Below are 21,845 nucleotides of genomic sequence, written 5' to 3'. Positions count from 1 at the left end.
GAAAGAGGTTAATGGTAATGCAAAATAGTTTTTAAATAATGCTAACATTTTCTCTAGTTTTTTTTTTTTTTAAAAAGCCCTAACATCACCTATTATACTTACATCTCGTTATGTCTTTTTAAATAACGTAAACATTTCCTCTAGCTTTTAAAACACCCATCTCCTCTGGATAGTATTAGAGTAGGGATGTATGTTAATTTATTAAATAAAAAGGTGAGAATGACTTTATTAAAAACATAAGGGAAGTGAGTGTTTGTTTGTGTGGTTCATGAAAATTCTTTACGGTGTCACAAAATTGAAAACTAATTATTAAGTTATATTCGTAAGTTGCTTTTGTAAACTTAGCTAGAGTGTTTGTTTTAAAAACTAGAGAAGGTGTAAGTGTTTTTAAAAAAAAAATCAGTAGATTAATGTAATATTTCCTAATATTTAAACTCAGATAGGAACATCACCATGTTGTACAACTAAATGCAAGAAAACTGAAATCAACCGTTTGCGTTTATCCCTCACATGCACATGCACCAGTGCACCTCTATGTACTGAGACTTTGATTGCTATTCATTTATTACGATTGTACGAATATTTAAAACCAAACCCATATATTAATCTATATCAACCTTTTGTGAAAGAGGGAAGCAACCTTAAGGTAAAAAAGCGTATAATACTTCAATGGTAAAAAAAAAAAATCCAGGAATCAAGAGGCCAACAATCCTTGGAGCTGGTTCAATTGTTCAAATATAAAAAGTTGGGAAATTTTGGCATGATGTAAAAATAAGACGGAATAAACACATTTCGGGTCGGGTCGGGCATGTTAGTGTAGAGAAAGTTGGGTGGTATTCTGCTCTGCATATATATGTGATTCTTAAAAGAAATACCAAAGTTTGAGGAAAGAGAGAGAGAAATGGAGGAGAAGGTGAAGGCTGAGGCACTGCAGATAATTGGAGCGTTTGATGTTCTGCCAAAGCTCGTCGTTTTTGATCTCGATTACACCCTCTGGCCTTTCTACTGGTTCCTACCCCCTTTTTCCTTAACCTAATTTAATTTACACTCTCTAATCTGTACTACTACTCATGCTCTGCATATGCAATATGAATTTCAGCGAGTGTCGATCGAAGCGTGAAATGCCTTCTCTGTATCCCCACGCCAAAGGCATATTGTTAGCGCTCAAAGAGAAAGGGATCGACGTTGCAATCGCTTCTCGCTCACCCACAGCTGACATAGCAACCGCTTTTCTCAACAAATTGAGCCTCAGTTCGATGTTCGTTGCACAGGTCTGTCTTATCTTATCATCTTTCGTTGCTCAATTACAATTTCCATAGCAAGCATTAAGTTCAACTTAACTGTGTTGTGATTTGTTCAGGAAATTTATTCCAGTTGGACGCATAAAACGGATCATTTTCAGAGAATTCATTCCAGGACCGGTGTTCCCTTCAACTCTATGCTCTTTTTCGATGATGAGAATAGGAACATCCAAGCGGTATTATAATATATACTCTGACGCTTGCATTTGGTTTTTAATTCTTTGTTTGGTCATCATAATCATGTTGTTGGAATAGGTCTCTAAAATGGGAGTAACAAGCATTTTGGTTGACAATGGGGTACATCTTGGGTCGTTAAGGGAAGGCCTTACACAATTTTCTCGAAACTGGAATGCGTCGCAGAAGAACAAGCAGAAATGGCTTTCCAAGTACTCTAACAAGCCCGATACATCCAACTCCGCTGCATGAAATTAAGCAAGCCATTGAATCTTTTCTGTGGATTTTATTCAGAACCACATCAACCCAAATATTTTGTATCAGTCGTTTCCCATAAAATAAAATGAAGCAAACTGGGAATTTCAAGTGGAAAGTTATATGCAGATTTTAGTATCAAGTATCAACTACAAAGACTCGTATGCACATGGGAAACTGGTATTTGCAACAGCTATGTACTTTTTAGGGTGACATCAACAGCTATATCTACTTGAATATTCAATTGGATTTCTATGGATTTGATCCGGAAACTATTTGATGAATTTATATACATAAGCTGCTCGGAAGCTGCAGCCTCCATTCTGTGCCCTAATTTGTGTTTAGTCACTTATATCTGTCTTTATGCTGTTATACAGCACTAATCTAACTCATGCCTTTCTTATCATTTCTCAGTTGGTTGGGGGGAGGGGGGCTCTGCAATCACCGAAATATGTGACATTTGTTTTGTACGTTGTGCTGAAATATCAATGCAACTTCTGGATAGATTTCCTCACAGAATTCAATCATTTAAATAGACTTGACTGCGTGGCTGAAGAATCAGAAAGAATTTTTTCAACACTCGTAAATAGTTTTGCACTTTTGCTCACTAATCTAATCCAAACCTCTCGGAAAGAAACGTGTGGCAATTAATGAAACAATAGAATACATGTCCAATATCGCAGTATCTTTCATTTGCTAATACGGATGTGAGATGTTTGAGTTCCAGCTTGCTTGTGAAATGGCCAACACCTGCATGTTCCACAGAATTTCTCAGACAGTGTAACTTACTAAAGGAAGATACAGTACAGCACCCAATAGGAATTACTTAAAACATGGTCTAACTACATTTTAATTCTTATTGGTTTGATTTATATGCAATTTTAATCCACACGTGTTTTCCCTCTTAAACAAATTTGGTCCCTTTATTTTATCTAAACTTTCAAATTCTTGTTTTTTGTTCAAATCTTTATAAACAAATCAATTAAATTATATGAAGAATTACCCAACTCACTATGTTTTTTATGCCACTCAACTCACTATCTTAAATATCAAATTTCAACCCAAAAGAAATAAGAGTGAATGCACAAGGTCATAGGTTTAAATTTTTTATCATCATTGTAATAGATAAAAATAAATAAATTAACCCAAAAGAAAATCTCTATTTTTCCTCTTTAAATTCTAATTTCTTGCAAAAATTCTTTAATTTTTTTTTCAAAATTTTACTAAATTTATGATTTCTAAATGAGAAATGAGAATTTCTTAGTTTTAGGTAGAAGAAAACTAATATTAGATTTACTTAATTAAAAAAATAGAGAACTTTAATTAACTAGAAAAAATTTAAGGACCCAAAATTGAAACAAAAAAATACTATTAAACCTTAAAATATCAATAATTAGCTATTATTTTATTTTATTTTTTTGTATATAACTAAGACAATAATATTCAAACTTAAAATCTTATGTATATTATTCCGATCTTCACTACTAAGGCAATTCTAACGATTCCTTTTAGCTATGGTGTTATGAGTTATGAAACATAATAGCACCAACTTTTCACACAATTCAATTATAGGAAACTTTTAGGAACATGAAGTACACATATGGCAAAGTCAGTTAATCCTGATCTCAATGTTAGTTAGCCCACAGTACTTGTCCTCAAAAGTGTCACAACAGAATTGTAAGTTGCTTTTCTACTATTGACAAGATGACGAGTAATAGGACTTTGCTTAAAACACATGATATGAGGTTCAGGAAAAAAACATATTATAAGCTTCCTATCTGTAGCCTATTCGTTTATCTCCATTTCCAACCTATCTTGATACACATTTTTTCTGAAAGATAGTTTTTGAGGGACAGTTTGCCTACATGTGCATTTAATGTCATAAACAATTAAACATGACAATGCGAAGAGGAAATTATTTCTGAACTTGTATACCTTATTGGCATTTTCGACAGCAAGATCACAGACTCCTTTTCTGGTCTACATATGCAAACCATTAACCTCTCTAAGTGGCGATCGTCCATCAAAATTTTCTTCTGTTTTTTTCATGGTGGGACGAAAAAGACCATTTGCACCATCTCTAGCAGAATCATGTGGCTTTTCGCAAACTACTGAACCCATTGCTATTTCAATTTCATCTACAGAAGTATTCAACATATTCTCCAGCATCTCCATCAATGGTATATCCTCACTAGACAACTCTCCAATTCTTCCAAGAATGCCTTCAAAATGTGACAACATATCTTCCCTTTTTGTCGATAAGTTCATGATGTCTTGGAGCAAATTACCATTCTCAAACTTGAGCTCCGATATTATGTATTCCATGGTCTGCTGTTTATCCGTCAATTTTTCATTTTCAAACTTCATGACTTCCAATGATGCTTGAAGCTGCTTTGCTTCTTGTTTTAAATGGAAGAGTGATTCTTCTGATTTCACTATTCTCGTGTTCTTTTCTTCAATTTCTAGTTTTGCCACGTATTCCGCATATCTCAAGGCGTCACTAAGCACACTGACCTCAACCCACTTTTCTACTTGTTTTGAGAAAGAAAAACACAATGCGTCCAACAAATCCTGTTCTGATGCAGTAGCTAGCTCCTGGAATTGCTTTATAGTTCGATCTTTCTCGTCTTTAATCTTCAAAAGAATCTCTTTCTCGTGCTTGAGAGCCTTCTCTGCATCCAGCTGTGCATGAATTGCATCTTTTAGTTCTTTTTCCATGGATTCTTGCTTCAAGCAGACAATGGCTATATTTTTTTGAAGATCTTTTATGCAACAATCCTTCTGCTCTACAATTTGGATAAGACCCTCTTTCTCTTGCTTATATCTTTCTGCTTCCTTCATTTTCTCTGCATTGCACATTTCCAATGAAGTGATCTGCAGCAGAAGGTCTTCAGTTTTTCTCTCCTGATCCTTTACAATACAGAGAAGGTTTTCATTGGCCTGCTTAAGGGCTTGCTCATTCTCAATATGAGATAGAACAGAAGTTTCCATTTTTTTACTAGTTCCTTGAATTTCTTCATAGGAAACTTCAAGGGCTTCAGCAGTAGACTTCCAATTCTGCACTTCACACTCTAATCGAGATATTACATAATTTTTACTGGATATTTCAAGTTCCAGCCTTTCTAGAGCCTCAGACACAGCACTTCTTTCATACTGTAGGGTGTATTCCATTTGCAATAGTTGCTCTTTCAAGATGAGTTGAGCCTCAGATGATTCCTCAAGCTTTTTCTTTTGTTGTTCAAGTTCTTCCTCCAACTGAGAATGTTGTCGTGCCATAGTTTTTAGAGAACTGTCTTTCACTCTCAATTGTTCTGTACAAATTCGAACTATATTTTCGTTCTCTTTGATACCAAAAGCTTTATCAGGGTCTGCACTAAACGGTTTGGAGTGAGCCTCAGCAAGTTCTGATTTAAAGATCAAGAGTCCCATTTGATCCTCTTCAATGACATAATAACAATTGTCTAATTCGGTCTGAAGCTTCCTTATTTCTTGTTCTTTATTGATCAGTGCAGACTTATAAGTAGCAATATCTGCTTCCATCTTTGCCGCTTGATCACTCCATTGAGATTCTTTAGACTTGAACATTGAGGCACAGCTTTTATGCGCCACTTCCAACCGTCTAAGCTTGTTGCGGAGCTTTGATGTCAAAGAATTTGCTCCACAATTATTGATCTGAGCTTCCCTAAGTTCTTTAAGTGAATCCCCAAATTCCTTATTATCTTGTTCAAGTTGAACAATTTTACGTTTCAGTTCTCTCACCTCCATCTCTTTGTCTCCTAGTGAGTTTCTCAGCCGCGCTATCTCGTCATTTCTTAGAATTGTCAATTCTTGTATCTCTGACTTCTTCTCCTCACATTGACTATAAACATTCTCAAAGCTAGCCTTGAATTCCGAAATTTCAGTCTCGAGGAGTTTCCTCTTGCTCTCTTCGTGAGCCAATGCATGGTTACACATCTCCAAACGCGATTGAAGACCCTCTACATTTCTTGTTTGAGAATCCAAGCTAATCTGCAAGGAAGAAATTTCCTCAAGAAACACAGATCTCTCCTTGTCCCACTCCTCCTTGCTCAATCGGAACTCAGCTTGAAGATTCTCATGAGCCTCTTCAAGATGCTTAAACTGTTCATTCCTCCATTTAATCTTATGCTTCACACTGATATTCTCTTCCTCCAGTTGCAATATCACATCATCTCTTCGTTTCAGCACCATAGCTTGCTGAGCTTTTTCTTCTGCTTCTGAACACTTCTTCTCTGTAGCCAACAGAAGTGCCCTAAGCCCCGAAATCTCCTTACTGCTGGCACAAGAACTCTGCTCCAGAGAATCATGCCTTGCTCTCAATTCATCTAAAGCCAACACCAACCCTCTGTTGCTCTCCTCCAATTTGAGCAACCTATCAGCAGAACTCGCTTGGATCCTTTTATTCTCCGAACCCAAATGTTCAATGTGCGTTTCCTTTTCATGCAAACTAGACTTCAAATCTTCAAGAACTTTCTTCAGTTCGTGAACCTCATCAGACTTGAGATCGAGCTCACGCGCCTGTTCCTGGATCCGCTGCCTAGTTTCTTGAAATTTGAGAAAATCCTGAGCGCGATCTTTCTTCAAACCCTCGAAGAGTTGCGTTTTGAGTCGAATTTCAGCCTTGAGCTTCTCCACCTCTGCTTTGGCATCGTCTAACTCGGCATAGACACTGTCCATTATTTTCTCCTCCTTCCAACACAGGAATAATATAATACACACAATATTATTTGAATTCAAGCATTAAGCCACGCAAAATTATATGCAGAAATTGAAATAAAAAAATGGAATATGTGTTTTGAGAAGTGAAAAGATGATTGAGCAATGGCAACGGTATCAGATCTGAGTAATTGAAAATTGGTGTATTAGAGAAATGTGAAGATTAGGTTATGTTAGATAGTAGAGATAGGAGGTTTACCTGGTGTTGTTGAGAAAGAAAGCACAGCAATGAGCAATCTGAATCTGATGCGAGCGATGAACTTCTGAAGCAGCGCCGGCAAGGACGCGCTCTTTTTCAATTTTGAATTTCCTCAGGGACGGGGATGGAGCCAACAGACACTATTTTATTTTCAATTCTTACTTTTTTTTTCTTTTTTTTTTTTAAGTTGTTCTTATCATTTTTTCCTTTGATATTGACATTTTTTTTCTCACGTATTATTATTAAACAAACAAATAACGTATCAACTTCACTAATAATTAAAAATTTTGATTCATCATTTTTAATAATATATTTACTTTTTATTATATTTTTTATTTACAGTAATCCACGTTAGACTTTGCTTAAATAAAAAAAAAATTAAGAAAAATGACTGCATAAATATTTTTTTATATATACTTTAATTTAAAATTTTAAAAATTAACTAATACTTATTTAAAAATAATATATATATATATATATGTGTGTATAATTTTAATAAAACTGAAATTTTATTATTTGAATATAATTTATACAACATCTTATTAATAGTTTTAAATATGATATATATAATAATATTATTATCTAATTTGTTATAATGGTATGCATCATATATTAATATTAGACATAATTAAAATTTACCATATTCTTATTATATCCTACTCTAACTTATCCTATCTTATTACTCTTGTGGTATTTTATAATATCTAACATTTTTATAAATGATTTTAAACAATTATCAGAAATTAATAAATATCGAGAAAGGATGTCAAATAACCAAGATTCAAACACGTATTATTATTTTTCTTGACTTCTACTGTTTATTACGCCAGAAATAATATCAAGGACTTGTGATTTAGGTAATATTATTATCATCCTTTTCTTTTAACTATTGCAAATATAATTACCATCTTTCTTTATTTTTTTACTGAATTGAATTCATTGGATTATTAAGTTATAAATGTAATTATTTTTTAATCTGGCTTGAAAATGATGTTTATATGTTTTTTATTCCATTAAATCATAAATGTAATTGTTCTAATTAGATTTATTATTTAAATTTGTTATTTATTAAGTTATATACATAATTAAATATCTAAATGCCACGTGTCTTTTTAATTATTTTCAACAAAAAAAATCTCTTTAAACAGATGATACTTTTAATTAATTATATTCGAAAGGAGAGAAGGATTCTCCTAATGTTTTCTAATTTTGTTATTGTTGTTTTTCTTTAATCCTCAATAAAATGATAATATATTTTTTCTAAAGGGTAGAAATCTCATTTTCGTAACATGTTGAGGAAACATTTTGTATTTTAATAGATTACTAATGAAATTAAACATTTTGAACATATAGTTATAAATACTCACTCTGATCCTATATATAAATAAGAAATACTTAAGTTTTTTTTACTAAAAATTAAATAAAATTTAATCAAGTGAACTTTATTTAATATTTTTAATTCGAAAATACTTCAAAAGCAATAAATGGAAGTATTTACAATAAATAAATGTAATAGAGAATATTTCTAGAAAATATAACATATATTTTACATGAAATCATGAAAAATATTAAATACATTTAGCTAATTTTTTAGTCTATGTAAAATTGGCGTCCCTGAAGATATCCAAGCAATTGGGTTCTTACTATAACCTTGAGTAAAGACAATTTTAATTTTGACACCAAGAAACAGCTCACAAAATCTAAATTTAATGAGGGGCGCTATATAAGTCTGATAATACAATACACGAGAATGCCTTCACTTTTAACAATAATAATAACATTATTATTATTATTTTTATTATTATTATTAAAAAAAAATCTTCCACATTTTTGTCCACCCTTTAATTTAAGGGCATCTTCTGCTGGGTTATTTTGGCAAATCTATTTGTATATATGTTTAAATTTGAATTAATACAGTGAATGTATAAAGTATCAACTGTTCACATTTTCGTTAAAATTACGAATTCTGCTCACTGGCTAATTTCATACTCTTATTAGGCTCAGCATCTAATTATAATTATTTTTTTTGCGACAGAAACTACTCTATGAAGTCATTCTTCACAGAAATTTGAAGGTAAAGAGTGTTTGAACACCAGTTATGACTGAATTCATCCTTTAGAAAAGATTTTGAAACATCATATATTTTGAATATTACTTTTATATATTTACACAATAGGTCAATTGCTCCCCTTAAAGAATGTAACTCACTATGGAACAAACAAACTACACTACCAATCTACCGCATTGGTTGCCTGTGGAGGTTTTTGTAATGTGACGATTTTAGCACTACTCTCAAAAGATTCAAACCTATTCTCTTAAAAGTTGTTCAAGTTCTTCTCTACGTCGTTCCATCTCCTGTTTAAGAGCTCAAAAAAGCAAATAAATTTCAGTAACTATTAGTAAATATTAATATGGATTAAATGCAGATAAGAAGTTACTGAGAGATAATAAATAGTATGAACTTTTTGTCAGTTAAGAGCGAAAACAAAAGTTCAAGTTATGAATCTTTGTGCGTTGTACCCAATCTTCACGAAATAATATTTTGTAGAAAAGGGACAATAGTAAGAGAAGCAAACCTTCTCCCCATTCGAAGGTGATTGGTATAACAGTCGGGTATATTACTGTAGATGCACTCTTAACTCTTTTCAATAAATAAAAACAGCAATAATTATACGGTCCCCAAAATCCTTGATTTATTTTCTTTATTCTTTAGCTAATTAAGAAAAGTAGAAGTTAATCTGTTGATTTAAAACAATGCGGTTTGGAACTCAAAAATAATTCATTGGCTATTATCAAGTAATACAGTTGATTCCAGGTTTGGATAAGAAAGGTAGCAACATAAGGTCATGGTAAATGTTCCAGCATTTAAATTTGTTCATTTGCAATGTTTTGTCGTTAATTGCTATTAAGGAAAGACAAAAACTACATATATGCATGTCGAATGCAATCCAATATATTTCATTCTCAAAGTGTTAAGTCATAATATAAGCATATAATTACCTCAATTTCCTTTGCTGCTTGCTCTCTAGAGATCTTCCGCTTTTGGAGAGAACGTTTCAGAAAACCAATGCAAAAGATTCCCTTTTCAAATGGTAATACAATGAAACAAAAATTCTTAAAGTATTGACTGGGGAAGGTCATATAAAAAAAATACAGAGAAAGAAAGATTAACCCTAACAGAATATAGGTTGTACATCGATGATAGAACTCCGTCCAAAGGTTTATCATATATATATATATATATATATATATATATATATATATATATATATATATATAATATAAACATCAAATGGTTTGTATAATCTACAAACCATACCACATTCTAGCATACGCAACTAATTAGTTTATTCTCTTTAATAGTCTTACCGACACAGCGTAAACGACGCCACAACTAAGAAGCATATAGCAGGCTATGCGCTGAAGAAGAATAAACTCTTTTCGCTCCCTACTGTAGTCAGGGAAAGCCCTAGTCATGACCGCAACACTGAAGAACAGAAAAATCACGTCTAAGTGACAAAACTACAAAGTTCATGCATCATAATGCAAACAAAATAACCTAGCAATTCGTACCCCCTACACTCAACATTTTATTAGCACATTAATTACCGAAGTTAACAGCCATTTATGGCAATACAGTGTTATGAATTCAAAAACTTGTACAAGTGTAAGATAAGAAAAAGAAGAAGAAAAAGATAAAGCAAAAACGTACAAGATCTGCAGCATACCCCTGGTAAACCAATACTCAAGAACCTGTGAAGCGATGCATGAAATTCGAATGCAGGAAGTGAGAACAGCATCATTATTATTAATAGCATCTACAATTAATTCAATGAGTATAATTAAATTAGAAAAGGAAACTAAGTAAGTAACTAACCTGCCAGATCTTGTAGATGCAGCTCCATTCGGTCTCAGCAAGAGCCAAAATAAACGCCAAGAAAACGCCGTAACACCGAAATATGCCATCGAAAACCTGAAGGGACGCAACAAAGCAATGAATATTGAACAAGAAGCGAATAAGTAACAGTAGGTTTTAAAGAAAGAGAAAGAGAGATACGTCGGAGTGGTGTTTGAAGGAGCGAACAGCAGAGATGAGGTTAACGAGGCAGCAGAGAATCGCAGAGAAGACGGTGACGAAGCTGAAGCAGCTGCAGAGTGTCAAGAAAGGATCGGATCTCATTGTCGGCCTCACCCTGGTGGTCGGAGTTGAATCTAGCAGTGGCACGTTCACTCCCTCGCCTTCTCTACTCATTTTCACAACGCAACAATGGAACACAAGAAACCGATTGCGATGGACTAGTTAATAGTATACGATTTCTTGATTATTGATTTCTCTTCTTTCCCACTCTTTTTCTTTCAGTTCCAAGTGTGTCTATGTATAACGGTTTGCTTCTCCACGGCGGGATTCTTCAACTGCCCGTCAAGCCATGCAATCCATTTAACAGATTAAGAATCAAGTGATTTCTGATATTTCTTTTTTAATATTTTTTAGCAAGTATAATTTATTAAAATTACAAATTATATTAGTATATTAATTTGGAAAATAACATCTTTAAATTATTTTTTCAAAACACTCAAAAGTTAAAAAACAACACTCAATAATAATTTGATCTAAAAATGTATTAATTTAATAATAAAATATTTATGCTTAATTAACTTTTTGTCATTGATACTTTATGATTTTGTAAATTTTGTCACTCAATTTTTTAAATTATACATTTTGTTATATAATTTTAAACTTTTGCACATTTTGTTATTATGATATTGGCTTCATAAATATTGATTATTGAAGTTTTAGTTAATTGAGCTATTGTGACACCTCATATGTCACATTATCATTTGTATGTTGCATAAGTAATTTATTTTTACAATTAACATGTTATATTAATGATCAATTTATCATGCTATTCAACTAATAAAATAACAAATTTATAAAATATAGATAAAAAAAGTGTAATTAAGTCAAATATTTATATTATATTTTTAAGATTTGACTCTTCTAAAATTAAGAGATTGTTTTTAAGATAATAAAGTACAATAATAATTATTAATTAATAAATTAATAAATAAATTTATAATTAATTTTAGACCTTATTTTATCATAATTTTTAATCATTGATTTTTTAATCAATTATTATAAATAATTAACGATTAAGAATATATTTTATCTTCTTAAATACAATCTGTCACTTTTATAAGAGTTAAACCTAATTTTTTTACTTGATCCAATATTTTAATTTATGTAGAATAGAATTGAAGATTTATTCATAGGTTAAACCAATGACTATTTTTTTCCAATAATTTATAATAATAATTATCATTAGTTTAGGAGCAAATCATAATAAAATAAACCTTTGTTTAAACATTTATTTTCTGAACAAATCCGAATTGAATTCTTTCTTTAGGTTTGTTTGAATAAACCTTTGTTTAAGCTAGCATTTATTTTCTTAACAAAACCGAATTGAATTCTTTCTTTAGGTTAAAATTCTATCGTGGATTAGTAGATATTAATATTTTAAGATAAATATTAAAATAAAAGGGTTTACAAAATGTGTATTTAATGTATACGTTAAAATATGAATATATATATGTATATTAAACTTTAGTTTTAAAAAAATAATAAATCAAATTAAATGAGATTAAATATTGAAAAGCACTTTCTTTCGAAATAACCATTATAATTTATATGGAAGGATGAGATAATTAATTTAATAAACTCCTCCCCACGAGAATCGGAACTTTGATTTAGAAAATTGGATAGAATTACTTGGATGTTACATGTATATGCCGATTTAATCTCCTGACAAAGCTAAGGTGAGGACACATCATGGAAGCATGTAACCGAAGTTCGTTCTTATCACTTGTAGCCGAATCCAATTGTTTCCGTTCATGCTTATTGCTTCACAGCCTCATCTTTATTTCATTGCTTCCCATTCCTTAATTTGTTGCATTTAAATCACTGCTACCTCACATTCACTCACCCTTTCTCTCTTTTTCCTTCATCATCACACACACTGTGCCTCCAACATGACATTGACACATCCATCCATTGCTTCCATGCCATCATCATCATCACCATCGCCAACAACAACAGCACACTTCACCTTTCCAAACTCCAAATTCTGCTCCTCTTTCCCCTTCTCATTCTCCAGACCCTCACTTCCATTCCCTTCCCTCTCCCACGACGTCGTTTCCAACTCCCTCAACAAATTCCATTCCTACATCAACTCCCTGCGCGGTTCTGCTTCCGTCGAAGACCAAGAGTGGGATTGGGATCGATGGCGCCGCCATTTCCACGAAGTCGATCAACAAGAGCGTCTTCTCCACACTCTCAAGGTACACACACACTACACTACACTACACTACCAACTACAAATTGTGCCGTGAGTGTGAAATGTGAATTGTTTGTTTCAACTTCTGACGAATGACAATGACACGTTGTAACAGTCTCACTTAGGTGATGCTGTGCGTTTCGAGGATTATGAAGACGCTGCTACGCTTAAGGTCGCCATTGCAGCTGTAGCTGCCAATGACACTGTTGGAACAGTCATATCTCATCTCAATGTACCGATTTTCACTCTCTCTTTGCATTCCTTTCTGCTTACTTACTACCTCCCTTTCATCTATAATATTGTTTATCTCCCCAATGTTTCAGTGTGCCGTAGAGGAAGAGCGGTACAGTGATGCAGCTTTCTTAAGAGATGAAGCTGGTACTGGACTTGTGAGTTCTCGTTGCACGAATTTCTTTGTTTATGCATGGAATCTGACATGTGACATCAATGGGTGATCGTGATCGTAATGCTAGTAATAATTGTAACTATGACCCTGTTTGGATAAATTTTTTGCAGAAGCACTTAAAGGGGAAAAAAAAAAGTTTGGAGAAGCACTTAAAAGGAGAAAATAAAATGAAATTGACTTTTTCATAAGGTAAAATTAGCTTATAGATAATTTAAAAAAACTTTTTTTAAAGAAACTAATATTAGAGTGTTTTTACAAATTAGTTTATGTATAAGCTAATGCTGATTTCAGTCTATGAAGAAGCTAATTCCATTTGTTCTTCCCATTTTCTTTTCCCATAATTATTTCTAGAGAAATTTATCCAAAACCCTATACTTGACTTGCTGTCATCACTTAGGTTGGAAAAATGTGTGGACTATCAAGGTGAGATTAACCAATAATAATACACTTTGACGTCACATGTTTTGTTGGCTCTTGCAGGTGGGTTGGTGGGCTGGAATGTCAAAAGACATTAATGACCCACATGGTCTAATTATTCGCATAACTCCAGAGCACGGAAGATATGTGGCAAGGAGTTATAATCCTAGGTAATTTCTATTTGACTTCTTGCCTTGATTGCCTTCTGTGTTCCTTTTGTCCAATATATCATATGGAGTTAACTTAGGTACGTTATTCAATTAGTTAATCAATAAGTGCTTACTCACCAACCTCTCTTGAACATAATTAACCATTTGAGAGATTAATTGTTTCCAAACTAGATATATTTTTTCCAATGTTATTCTTTGTAATTATCTCTTCTATTATAGGAGAAGTTCTATTCTGTTTTTTAGGTCATTTCTTTATATTACTTTGATACATTTTGATGGTCATGCTATCTCATGTGGCTTCTGGTGTTCACCCTTTTCACCATAATTTTTCAGGCAACTTATTTCTTCTGCAGCTGGTAGTCCTCTATTTGAAATTTTTCTCACAAAGAATAAGAAAGATGAATTTAAGTCAAAGGTATCTTTTCTCAACTGAATTATTATTATTTTTAATATTTTGCTGGGACCATCACAACATAAACAAGCATTTATCTCTAAAATTTGAGCTCAATTACCTTATTTCATCAGCTCAAGATGGATTGTCATTGCTCTTTGAAAATATCTCATCTGAATATGAAAATGAGTGTGCTAAGGATGATCTTCTGTAGACTGCTATACAAGTTTTCTTTCAATAATCCTGTGGGAAAAAAAATCATTTTTTATCATATATGCATTATGGCAGAGGAATCAGGGATTATATGCAAGAATAAAGTATATTCTTATTGTTTATGGTCAAATAAAATCTGAATTGTTATCACAAGATCTTTTCACAAATATTTGTGGTTCTACAAATTATAAGCAGTCTAGAATATCAACCAATTTATATTTTTGATACTTAGTTGGATTTAGAATATTGATGGAAATGGTTCTCTTTTGCGTTGGTTTTTAGCAGGAAAAAGTACTGACTTAGGCCAAAACAGGCATGTTACTTCCCAATTTTCATTTGGAGGTTCATATTGTTTTAATTTTCAAAGTGTCATTGTCAAATTTATAAATTTTGTTTTCATGGCAAATTGAGATTAGGTTTTTGGGTTTCATGGTCCATCTTGATTTGCTTGAGGTTCAAACTTTAACCAAACCATGCTTCTTTACAGTTTACAAATTTCAGAAACCTAACCAAGTGGCAAGTCATTTATTTAGGAATGCCCACCTGACCAATCCATAGTTATTGGTTTGGGGCTTCAACTTAATCCATAGTTTGTTGCCAACTTACCATTATAAATGAGAACATGGTGACCATTTATCTTATTAATTCTTATAATTTTCAGGTTGTGTACTTAAAGAGGAGAACAGCATCCTCTAAAGCATTGGATGCTGCTGAGAGATTGAGTTCATTTGAGTCACCTGAAGATAGTAGTGAGCTATTTGTTGGGAGCACTGATGATCCATCTGAGGGAATGCCTGGATTTCAGAATTTCTTGAAAGATACAATTCCTGGAGTAGATTTGAAGGCTTTTAAAGTGACAACTCCAGACAAGGTAGACAAGGATATAATATCTAAGATGATTGAACAGATAACTGAGGAAGAAGGGGATGAAGATGAAAATGAAGATGCAGATGCAGATGAATTTGTTGATAGGAACAATGATACAGAGAATCCAGAACCAAAAGATATCAAGTCTCAAACTGATGCTGATATTGAATTAAATTCTAGTCTGGAAACTTTTGAACGTGAAGAACAAAGTAAAATTGCAGGCAAAGTTGTCATTGGTGGTCTTGTTCAGAAACTTTCCAGCAGTTTGACAACGAGAGATTTGCTTCGAGTTCCTGCAAAGCTGGAGACAACTGGACAAGGTTCATTTTCCTTAACCATAGAAAAAGAAGTCAATCAACAGGTTGGTCATGGCAAAGGGAAATCTTCACCAGATAAATCAGCAAAGCTTCGAGGTCAACTTAGTGTTGATCGTGTTATGTCTAATCTTGCTAAGTTCATTGGAAGGGGGAAGGTACCCTCGAAGGTAGGTCAAAGTTTATTATGTAATAATTGATATGATCTTATTCTGACTGAAATAGAAACCTGTAAATTGTTGGTTCTGTGAAGTTTGGTGTCTTTGTTGAGTCTGGCTGAAAATTTGGTTATATGATAATGTCTTTGCTTCAACCTTTCAGGTTCTGAAAGATGTGGGAGAATTAGTAAGTCTAAGTCCTAGCCGGGCTCAGAACCATGAACAATTGTCTGGATCAACAATTTTCAGTCGCATTGAAATACCAACTTCTTTAGATCCTTTAAATGGTGATATTTTAGAGAACTTGTCAAATTTGAGTATTTTGCAGTGCTAAAATTGTCTGTTCACCATAGGATTTTATATTTTGATTTGAGTCTATACTGAATAGAAAATATTTTCATTTTCATCAGGTTTATACATTGGTTCACTTGGGCTTTACTCCTCTGAAGTAATTCAACTGAGCTGTAGATATGGCCATTGGCAAGAAGATGATGGGGCTAAGAAGCCTTCCGATTTTGAATTTTATGAGTATGTGGAAGCTTTGAAACTGACTGGCGATCCTTATGTACCAGCTGGCCAGGTAATACTGTAAATTTCTTTGATAGATTTTATAAACAATGAAAAATAAGTTTTGCTTCTATCCTTTACTATTTTGTGATATTGGTTTCTTTAAAGCTCTAAGACCCAACCTCCCTGTTTTGTTTGGAAAAAATTATTTTGCATGAATTGAAGAACAGAAAGTCCTTCCAAGATTTGGTTAACTTATTATTTTCTATGAATTTACAGTTTGATGTATTGTATTGTATTGTATTTATCTATCTATTTATTTGTCTATCTGTCTATTTATCTATATAAATGGCCAGATTTTTATAACAATGACCAAGCATTAACCTCTATCATGCAAATTGACAAGTGAGGTGCTCATTTGTTGCAAACTCGTGAGCTACAGAATATTAAATTGTGAATTAAGAAAAATGAATTCTTGGTTTAAGGAATACTTTCACTTCTTTCCTTTTAATTTTCAGATCAAAGTGACTGTGAAAGTCTGACTCTGAACACTGACAACATTTTGGGACTCCAGTATCCATGTGACATAAGAAATCACATGGTTCTGACTTCAATCTACAGAATAGACACTTTATTTCCTGTAAATTTTAAAGCATACTTTTAATATACACATTTGACACATGTAATTACAAATAATATGTAAACAAATAAAAAGTATTACATACTTAATTTTAATATTATTAATCAATTCTTCCTAATTAAACAAGAAAAATTATTGTTTACTTAATTGATAAGTATATTTAGATAATCAAATAATTCAAAATAGGAACATTGACATGCACCAAAGTTGCACCTGTACTGTAAGATTTTTAGATTTTGACATTTTTGTACATTTTCACACTCAATTGCAAGGTGAACTGATGAGTTAGGTCACATGCGTTGTATATGTTGAATGAGATCAAACAACATCACTGTCAGTTAATTTGTTAGAAGGTAAGAGAACCATTTTGTAGCCTTCAATGTATTGCAGGGATTTTTTCTGGACTTTAGTGCTGTAAGTCGGAAGTGTCTCATTAAGCTGAAATCATCGTGTAAATTAAATATACAATGGAGAAAAATGCAACTACTACATGTTAACTCAAAAATAGTGCTTGCAGTTAGTGCAAGATATAACCTATGTTGAGGGAATATATTCAATGTATTCTGTTTGGTTATATAAGCACCAAAACTTCAAGCTTGTTACTAGGTTGAGGGAAGTTTTCAATGTATTCTGTTAGAAGTGTTTGCTCTGGGAATTGATTAAACTATGTAGTATTGATCCTGGGTTTTGATGTAAGCTAAAATACTTATTTGTTGCTGTTATGAATTTGCAATTTTGCATTCACTTTTTTGAGCTAATCTTGTCATTATGCACTGTATTGTATACTTGTCAATGTGTCATGTTCCTTGATCTCCTTAGGTAGCATTTCGAGCAAAAGTTGGAAAGAGGTACCAGCTTCCTCATGAGGGAATAATTCCAAAGGAGTTTGGTTTGGTAAGGAGTGTACTTTTTTTAGTGTCCCAATAGTTGTTCCCACTGTTTTGTCCGTCATTTTCCTCCTATTTTCATTACAATGAAATTAATTCAGAGTGGAAAAATATTATAAGCGTTTTGCTTAATATTTTGATGTTATTCTCATCACAGATTGCACGCTATAAAGGTCAAGGGAGGCTTGCAGAGCCAAGATTTCAGAATCCTCGATGGGTTGACGGTGAACTTGTGATTCTAGATGGAAACGCTGTTATTGACCAATCTTATCTAATTGTTTTATCTTGATTTCAAATCCAGTTTGAGATCATCCTTTATTATTGTCGTGCAAATGGCTCTGATTGACACATGTCGGACTTTGATTTGCAGTACATCAAAGCAGGGCCTATTGTTGGATTTGTGTGCTGGGTCCCTAAGCATCCTTTTCTGGTCTTCTTCAATCGGCTGAGGCTTCAACAATAGGGTTTTGTTGTATATAATGTCAACTTGTAAATTCTCTCTACAGATTTAGTTGGTAAGTTCTCCACGTTTAAGCAATTACTACTTACTAATGATAATATGATATTAATCTTCTGCACAGAAAATTAGCTTATTTATTTTTCCCTTCAATGCAAAGAAATTGTATTGTTGGCATGATTAGTGAATAAAAGTGATCTAATATGCGATTATCTGCTTGGCTGGACAAAGTGCTTGTATTTATAACAGAAAGTATTTGAACCTAGTTTTTTTTTTTTTGTGACGATTTTTTATGGCCTTTTAGTTTGTTTAGCATACGGTTTCCTTTTTATATTAGGGACTAGGGTGTCTCCTTGGTAGACAAGCAGCGGGAATGAAGAGCTCGTGTTTGTGTTGGAGCATCTCCAATGCTCTTACCATTTTATTTCTTTAAGTCGACCCATACATGTCACTTCAATTTTAAGTAGCAAACTTAATTTTCCTTCCAATGGAAGTTCTTATAAGAAATTGCTTAACTTACAAATATATATTCTTTCTCTTCAATATCTCATTTCTCTCTCTTACATTCACACACAAAAAAGCTAAGCAATTCACAAGGAATGACTCCCCTTCCCCTTGTATACGGAACTCTCTAATTTAAGGTAACCCAAAATCACGTGTCACACAAAAATAATATTTTATTGTTAAGCAACTCTTATTAGAAATGCTCTTATGCCTTGGCTTTGTATTTGCCATGCCATTTTTTGTGTCATGCACTCATATCTTTATTTTTTCGTTATCTCTTGGTTGCGTTCTGTAATCGTTCCCCAATATTAGAATATTAAATATTAGCATTTACATTAAAATAGTCAAAAAATAAATAATAATAGGACACCAATTGATAAACTCATAAAATATAATACTAAACCCAAATCAAACCATACATAATACAACAATATACTTCTTGTCCATATATAAGAACCTCTCTAATTTTAAGCAACTCAAAATCCCATCTAGGCTGTAGCACACAAAAATGATATTTTATTGTTGCGCAACTCAAAATGATCTTATGTCTTGGCTTTGTATTTGCCATGCCATTTTTTTTAATGGCATGCACCCATGCCTTTCGTTTCTGTTATCTCTTGGTTGCGTTCTTGTAATCGTTCCCCTATATAAAATATTAGATATTAACACTTGCCTTAGAATAGTCAACAATATAGTACAATAACTGATAAAATATAATTTTAAACCGAAACCAAACCGTACATAATAGAACAATATACTTCTTGTCCAAGAGACGAGTTTCCTACAAAGGATAATGTCTTCCTGCAAATAACAACACACTTTCCTAACTACACACCCTACCAATGGTGGACGGTGGACCTACAACCAAATCAAGGTGATGCACCCCCTTTACTTAGTACATTTGAAATTAGTTATATTAATTTTTAATATTTTGCACCTCTATTATTATACTTTTGAACCCCCTAATTTCATTTTATGCTACTATCAATTTTTTATATAATAATAATAATTAGTTTTATTATTATTTAAATAAATTGTCTTTTCTAACTCAGAATCTTAGATACGCCACTGCACCCTACTATTAGAAATCCTAATGCATAACTGCCATAACTTATATTAGTGAATAACTACCATTACGCAGTTTCTAATACAGAATTAAAGCAGAATTACTAAAACATTTCGCCCCTTTATTAGCTTTCGAAGATATCCATCAGAACCATCCTTCTGCCGGGCAACATTGAATCTTGGGATTTGACCACTTGCTAGTTCTAGACTGAATGTGGTAACTTAAGCACATTTCTGTTGCTTGATTTGACTAACTAGACGCTAACTACATACTGAAGCAGTATTAAAAAAATTGAGAACCAGACCATGATGTTAAGCCAAATATCTCTTCATTCCTCGCGTTCCTGAAGAACTGCATTCGCAGGGTATCCTTGATTAATCTTATGTGCACTACTATTTCCAATTAATTATCCTTTGCAAATTATCCTGTGTATCATATGGTACTTAATTTAATTATACAGTGTACGCATTTTTTTTTAACTATACCATGTTGAATATAAATTTTCTATGTTGGATGAATGAAATCTTCCATTAACCAAGTATCATTCTTTTATGTTTCCACTCTGTTATGCACTATCCACAAACCGAAAATTTTAATAAGATTATGAATTATTATTTCATCTAGTATATCTATATCAAATTCATCTGGACTTTCATGACCAAACTCAATAGTGTGAACTGCTCAAGGATGCAACATTTTTTATGCACATTTTTTTTATTCTAGGTTTCACGAAGTTGAGTGGATGAAAATCGTGTATGTTTGGTGCAGCAGTGAGTTGAAAAATAATGGTGTCCAAATCCACAATGAGTGCAAAGCTACATTAGATCCTGGCAAGGTTTTCACCTTTTTTTACGTGAATTTTGGTTCTTACTGCTGAACCGATATAGAACCAAACACACTGTAAATTGTTAACTGTGAACATACACATGCTTTTATAGTGTTATCATATATATAATATATATTTTAAATATATAAAAAAAACAACACTAAACGATTCTCCTCTTGATCTTCATTCTTGTTCTCATTTACTTTTTTAGGTTTGAGAAGAAATTACCTTTCTACTTCTGGTAGTGATGGCTGACATGCTAATACTTCTAGGATTTGGACATTATTACTAGACAATGAGTTTGGAGGCCTTTTTGATAATTGTCTTGCCTGTTTAGCAAGCTTTCCTCTTGTGCTTCCAAATTTTATGGAGGCATCCTTTGTTTCTAAAATTATGTAGTCTTCTAGACAAAAGAAGAAATTTTCAAAGTCAATTTTCCATTGTAATTTCGGGTGAAGACTTTTTTTCAACAGGCATTTAAGATGAATTTCTATATTAATACCCCCTTAGTGTGTGAGGAGCTTGGTGTACTTGATCTCTTTAGGAGAAGTTTGGATGATTCATCGATCCTAGGTTGTATGCGTTAGAATAAGGATTGTTTTGTTGCTTTGTATAATTGTTGATATAGTTCACATGAAACCTCATAGTTAATGTTACTGTGTACCCAAACAAGTCACATATCAAGTTAAGTGCCTCCATTGGATTAATTTTTAGAGGGCCACGTTGTTGACTGAAAATTGCTATTTGTTGGCTTATGAACTTATTTTGAGCCAAACTAGCGTAGCAAGGTATATATACCTATGTGACTCCTCTTTTGGTTTGTTTTTCTACTTGTACATTACTTTTGTTTTCTGACATTTTCTCAATTGTTTCAACACTTTCATATGCGACTTCAAATTGTATGATCCTCCACAAGAAGCATCCATCAATATCTTTGTTGAGAAGTAGCGCCTCATAAAAGGATTCAAATAGAATCCTCTATAATATGACATGATGACAGTCAGAGGATTCGCCCTCTATTTGATGA

The 21,845-nt window shown here is 32.8% G+C and overlaps 4 protein-coding genes across 17 annotated transcripts; 2 read left to right on the top strand and 2 right to left on the bottom strand.

Annotated features, from left to right (window-relative positions):
- The first annotated feature begins 786 nt into the window (after positions 1 to 786).
- LOC109803667 (uncharacterized) lies at positions 787 to 2,064 on the top strand. The gene is made up of 4 exons (XM_020365341.3): positions 787 to 1,008; positions 1,100 to 1,271; positions 1,361 to 1,477; positions 1,557 to 2,064. Exons 1-4 carry the CDS (start codon positions 902 to 904, stop codon positions 1,725 to 1,727), a joined length of 567 nt encoding a protein of 188 aa, XP_020220930.1. The 5' UTR covers positions 787 to 901; the 3' UTR covers positions 1,728 to 2,064.
- Positions 2,065 to 2,343: 279 nt separating this feature from the next.
- On the bottom strand, positions 2,344 to 7,001 carry LOC109803666 (uncharacterized protein At4g38062). The gene is made up of 3 exons (XM_020365340.3): positions 6,664 to 7,001; positions 3,666 to 6,437; positions 2,344 to 2,480 (listed from the first exon to the last, which is right to left on the bottom strand). The coding sequence occupies exon 2, from the start codon at positions 6,423 to 6,425 to the stop codon at positions 3,711 to 3,713; it is 2,715 nt and encodes a 904-aa protein (XP_020220929.1). The 5' UTR covers positions 6,426 to 6,437; positions 6,664 to 7,001; the 3' UTR covers positions 2,344 to 2,480; positions 3,666 to 3,710.
- A 1,704-nt stretch (positions 7,002 to 8,705) lies between these two features.
- Positions 8,706 to 11,115, bottom strand: LOC109803870 (uncharacterized). Of its 2 annotated transcripts, none has more exons than XM_083067483.1 (6): positions 10,721 to 11,115; positions 10,541 to 10,636; positions 10,376 to 10,416; positions 10,033 to 10,150; positions 9,664 to 9,702; positions 8,706 to 9,018 (listed from the first exon to the last, which is right to left on the bottom strand). In XM_083067483.1, the coding sequence occupies exons 1-6, from the start codon at positions 10,913 to 10,915 to the stop codon at positions 8,971 to 8,973; spliced, it is 537 nt and encodes a 178-aa protein (XP_082923609.1). In that variant the 5' UTR covers positions 10,916 to 11,115; the 3' UTR covers positions 8,706 to 8,970. The 2 variants fall into 2 exon arrangements, with proteins under 2 accessions (XP_082923609.1, XP_020221129.2); XM_020365540.3 differs by having other exon boundaries at positions 9,664 to 9,744; positions 10,721 to 11,112.
- A 1,361-nt stretch (positions 11,116 to 12,476) lies between these two features.
- LOC109803955 (protein EXECUTER 1, chloroplastic) lies at positions 12,477 to 21,264 on the top strand. Of its 13 annotated transcripts, none has more exons than XR_014430851.1 (13): positions 12,479 to 12,999; positions 13,111 to 13,227; positions 13,319 to 13,384; positions 13,882 to 13,988; positions 14,322 to 14,403; positions 15,254 to 15,943; positions 16,095 to 16,218; positions 16,342 to 16,511; positions 17,898 to 17,972; positions 18,123 to 18,218; positions 18,336 to 18,480; positions 20,716 to 20,822; positions 21,030 to 21,264. XR_014430851.1 is itself a non-coding variant. In XM_020365666.3 (11 exons), the coding sequence occupies exons 1-11, from the start codon at positions 12,691 to 12,693 to the stop codon at positions 18,380 to 18,382; spliced, it is 1,854 nt and encodes a 617-aa protein (XP_020221255.1). In that variant the 5' UTR covers positions 12,478 to 12,690; the 3' UTR covers positions 18,383 to 18,721. The 13 variants fall into 13 exon arrangements, 2 of the variants coding, with proteins under 2 accessions (XP_020221255.1, XP_029128310.1); XR_003804572.2 differs by having other exon boundaries at positions 20,716 to 20,827; XR_003804579.2 differs by lacking the exon at positions 20,716 to 20,822 and having other exon boundaries at positions 12,477 to 12,999; positions 18,123 to 18,189.
- Positions 21,265 to 21,845: the final 581 nt, after the last annotated feature.

The sequence above is a fragment of the Cajanus cajan genome, chromosome 1, assembly GCF_000230855.2.
Source record: "Cajanus cajan strain Asha chromosome 1, NIPB_CcT2T_4, whole genome shotgun sequence".
Classification (NCBI taxonomy): Eukaryota; Viridiplantae; Streptophyta; class Magnoliopsida; order Fabales; family Fabaceae; genus Cajanus; species Cajanus cajan.
This window is presented reverse-complemented; position numbering and strand designations above follow the sequence as displayed.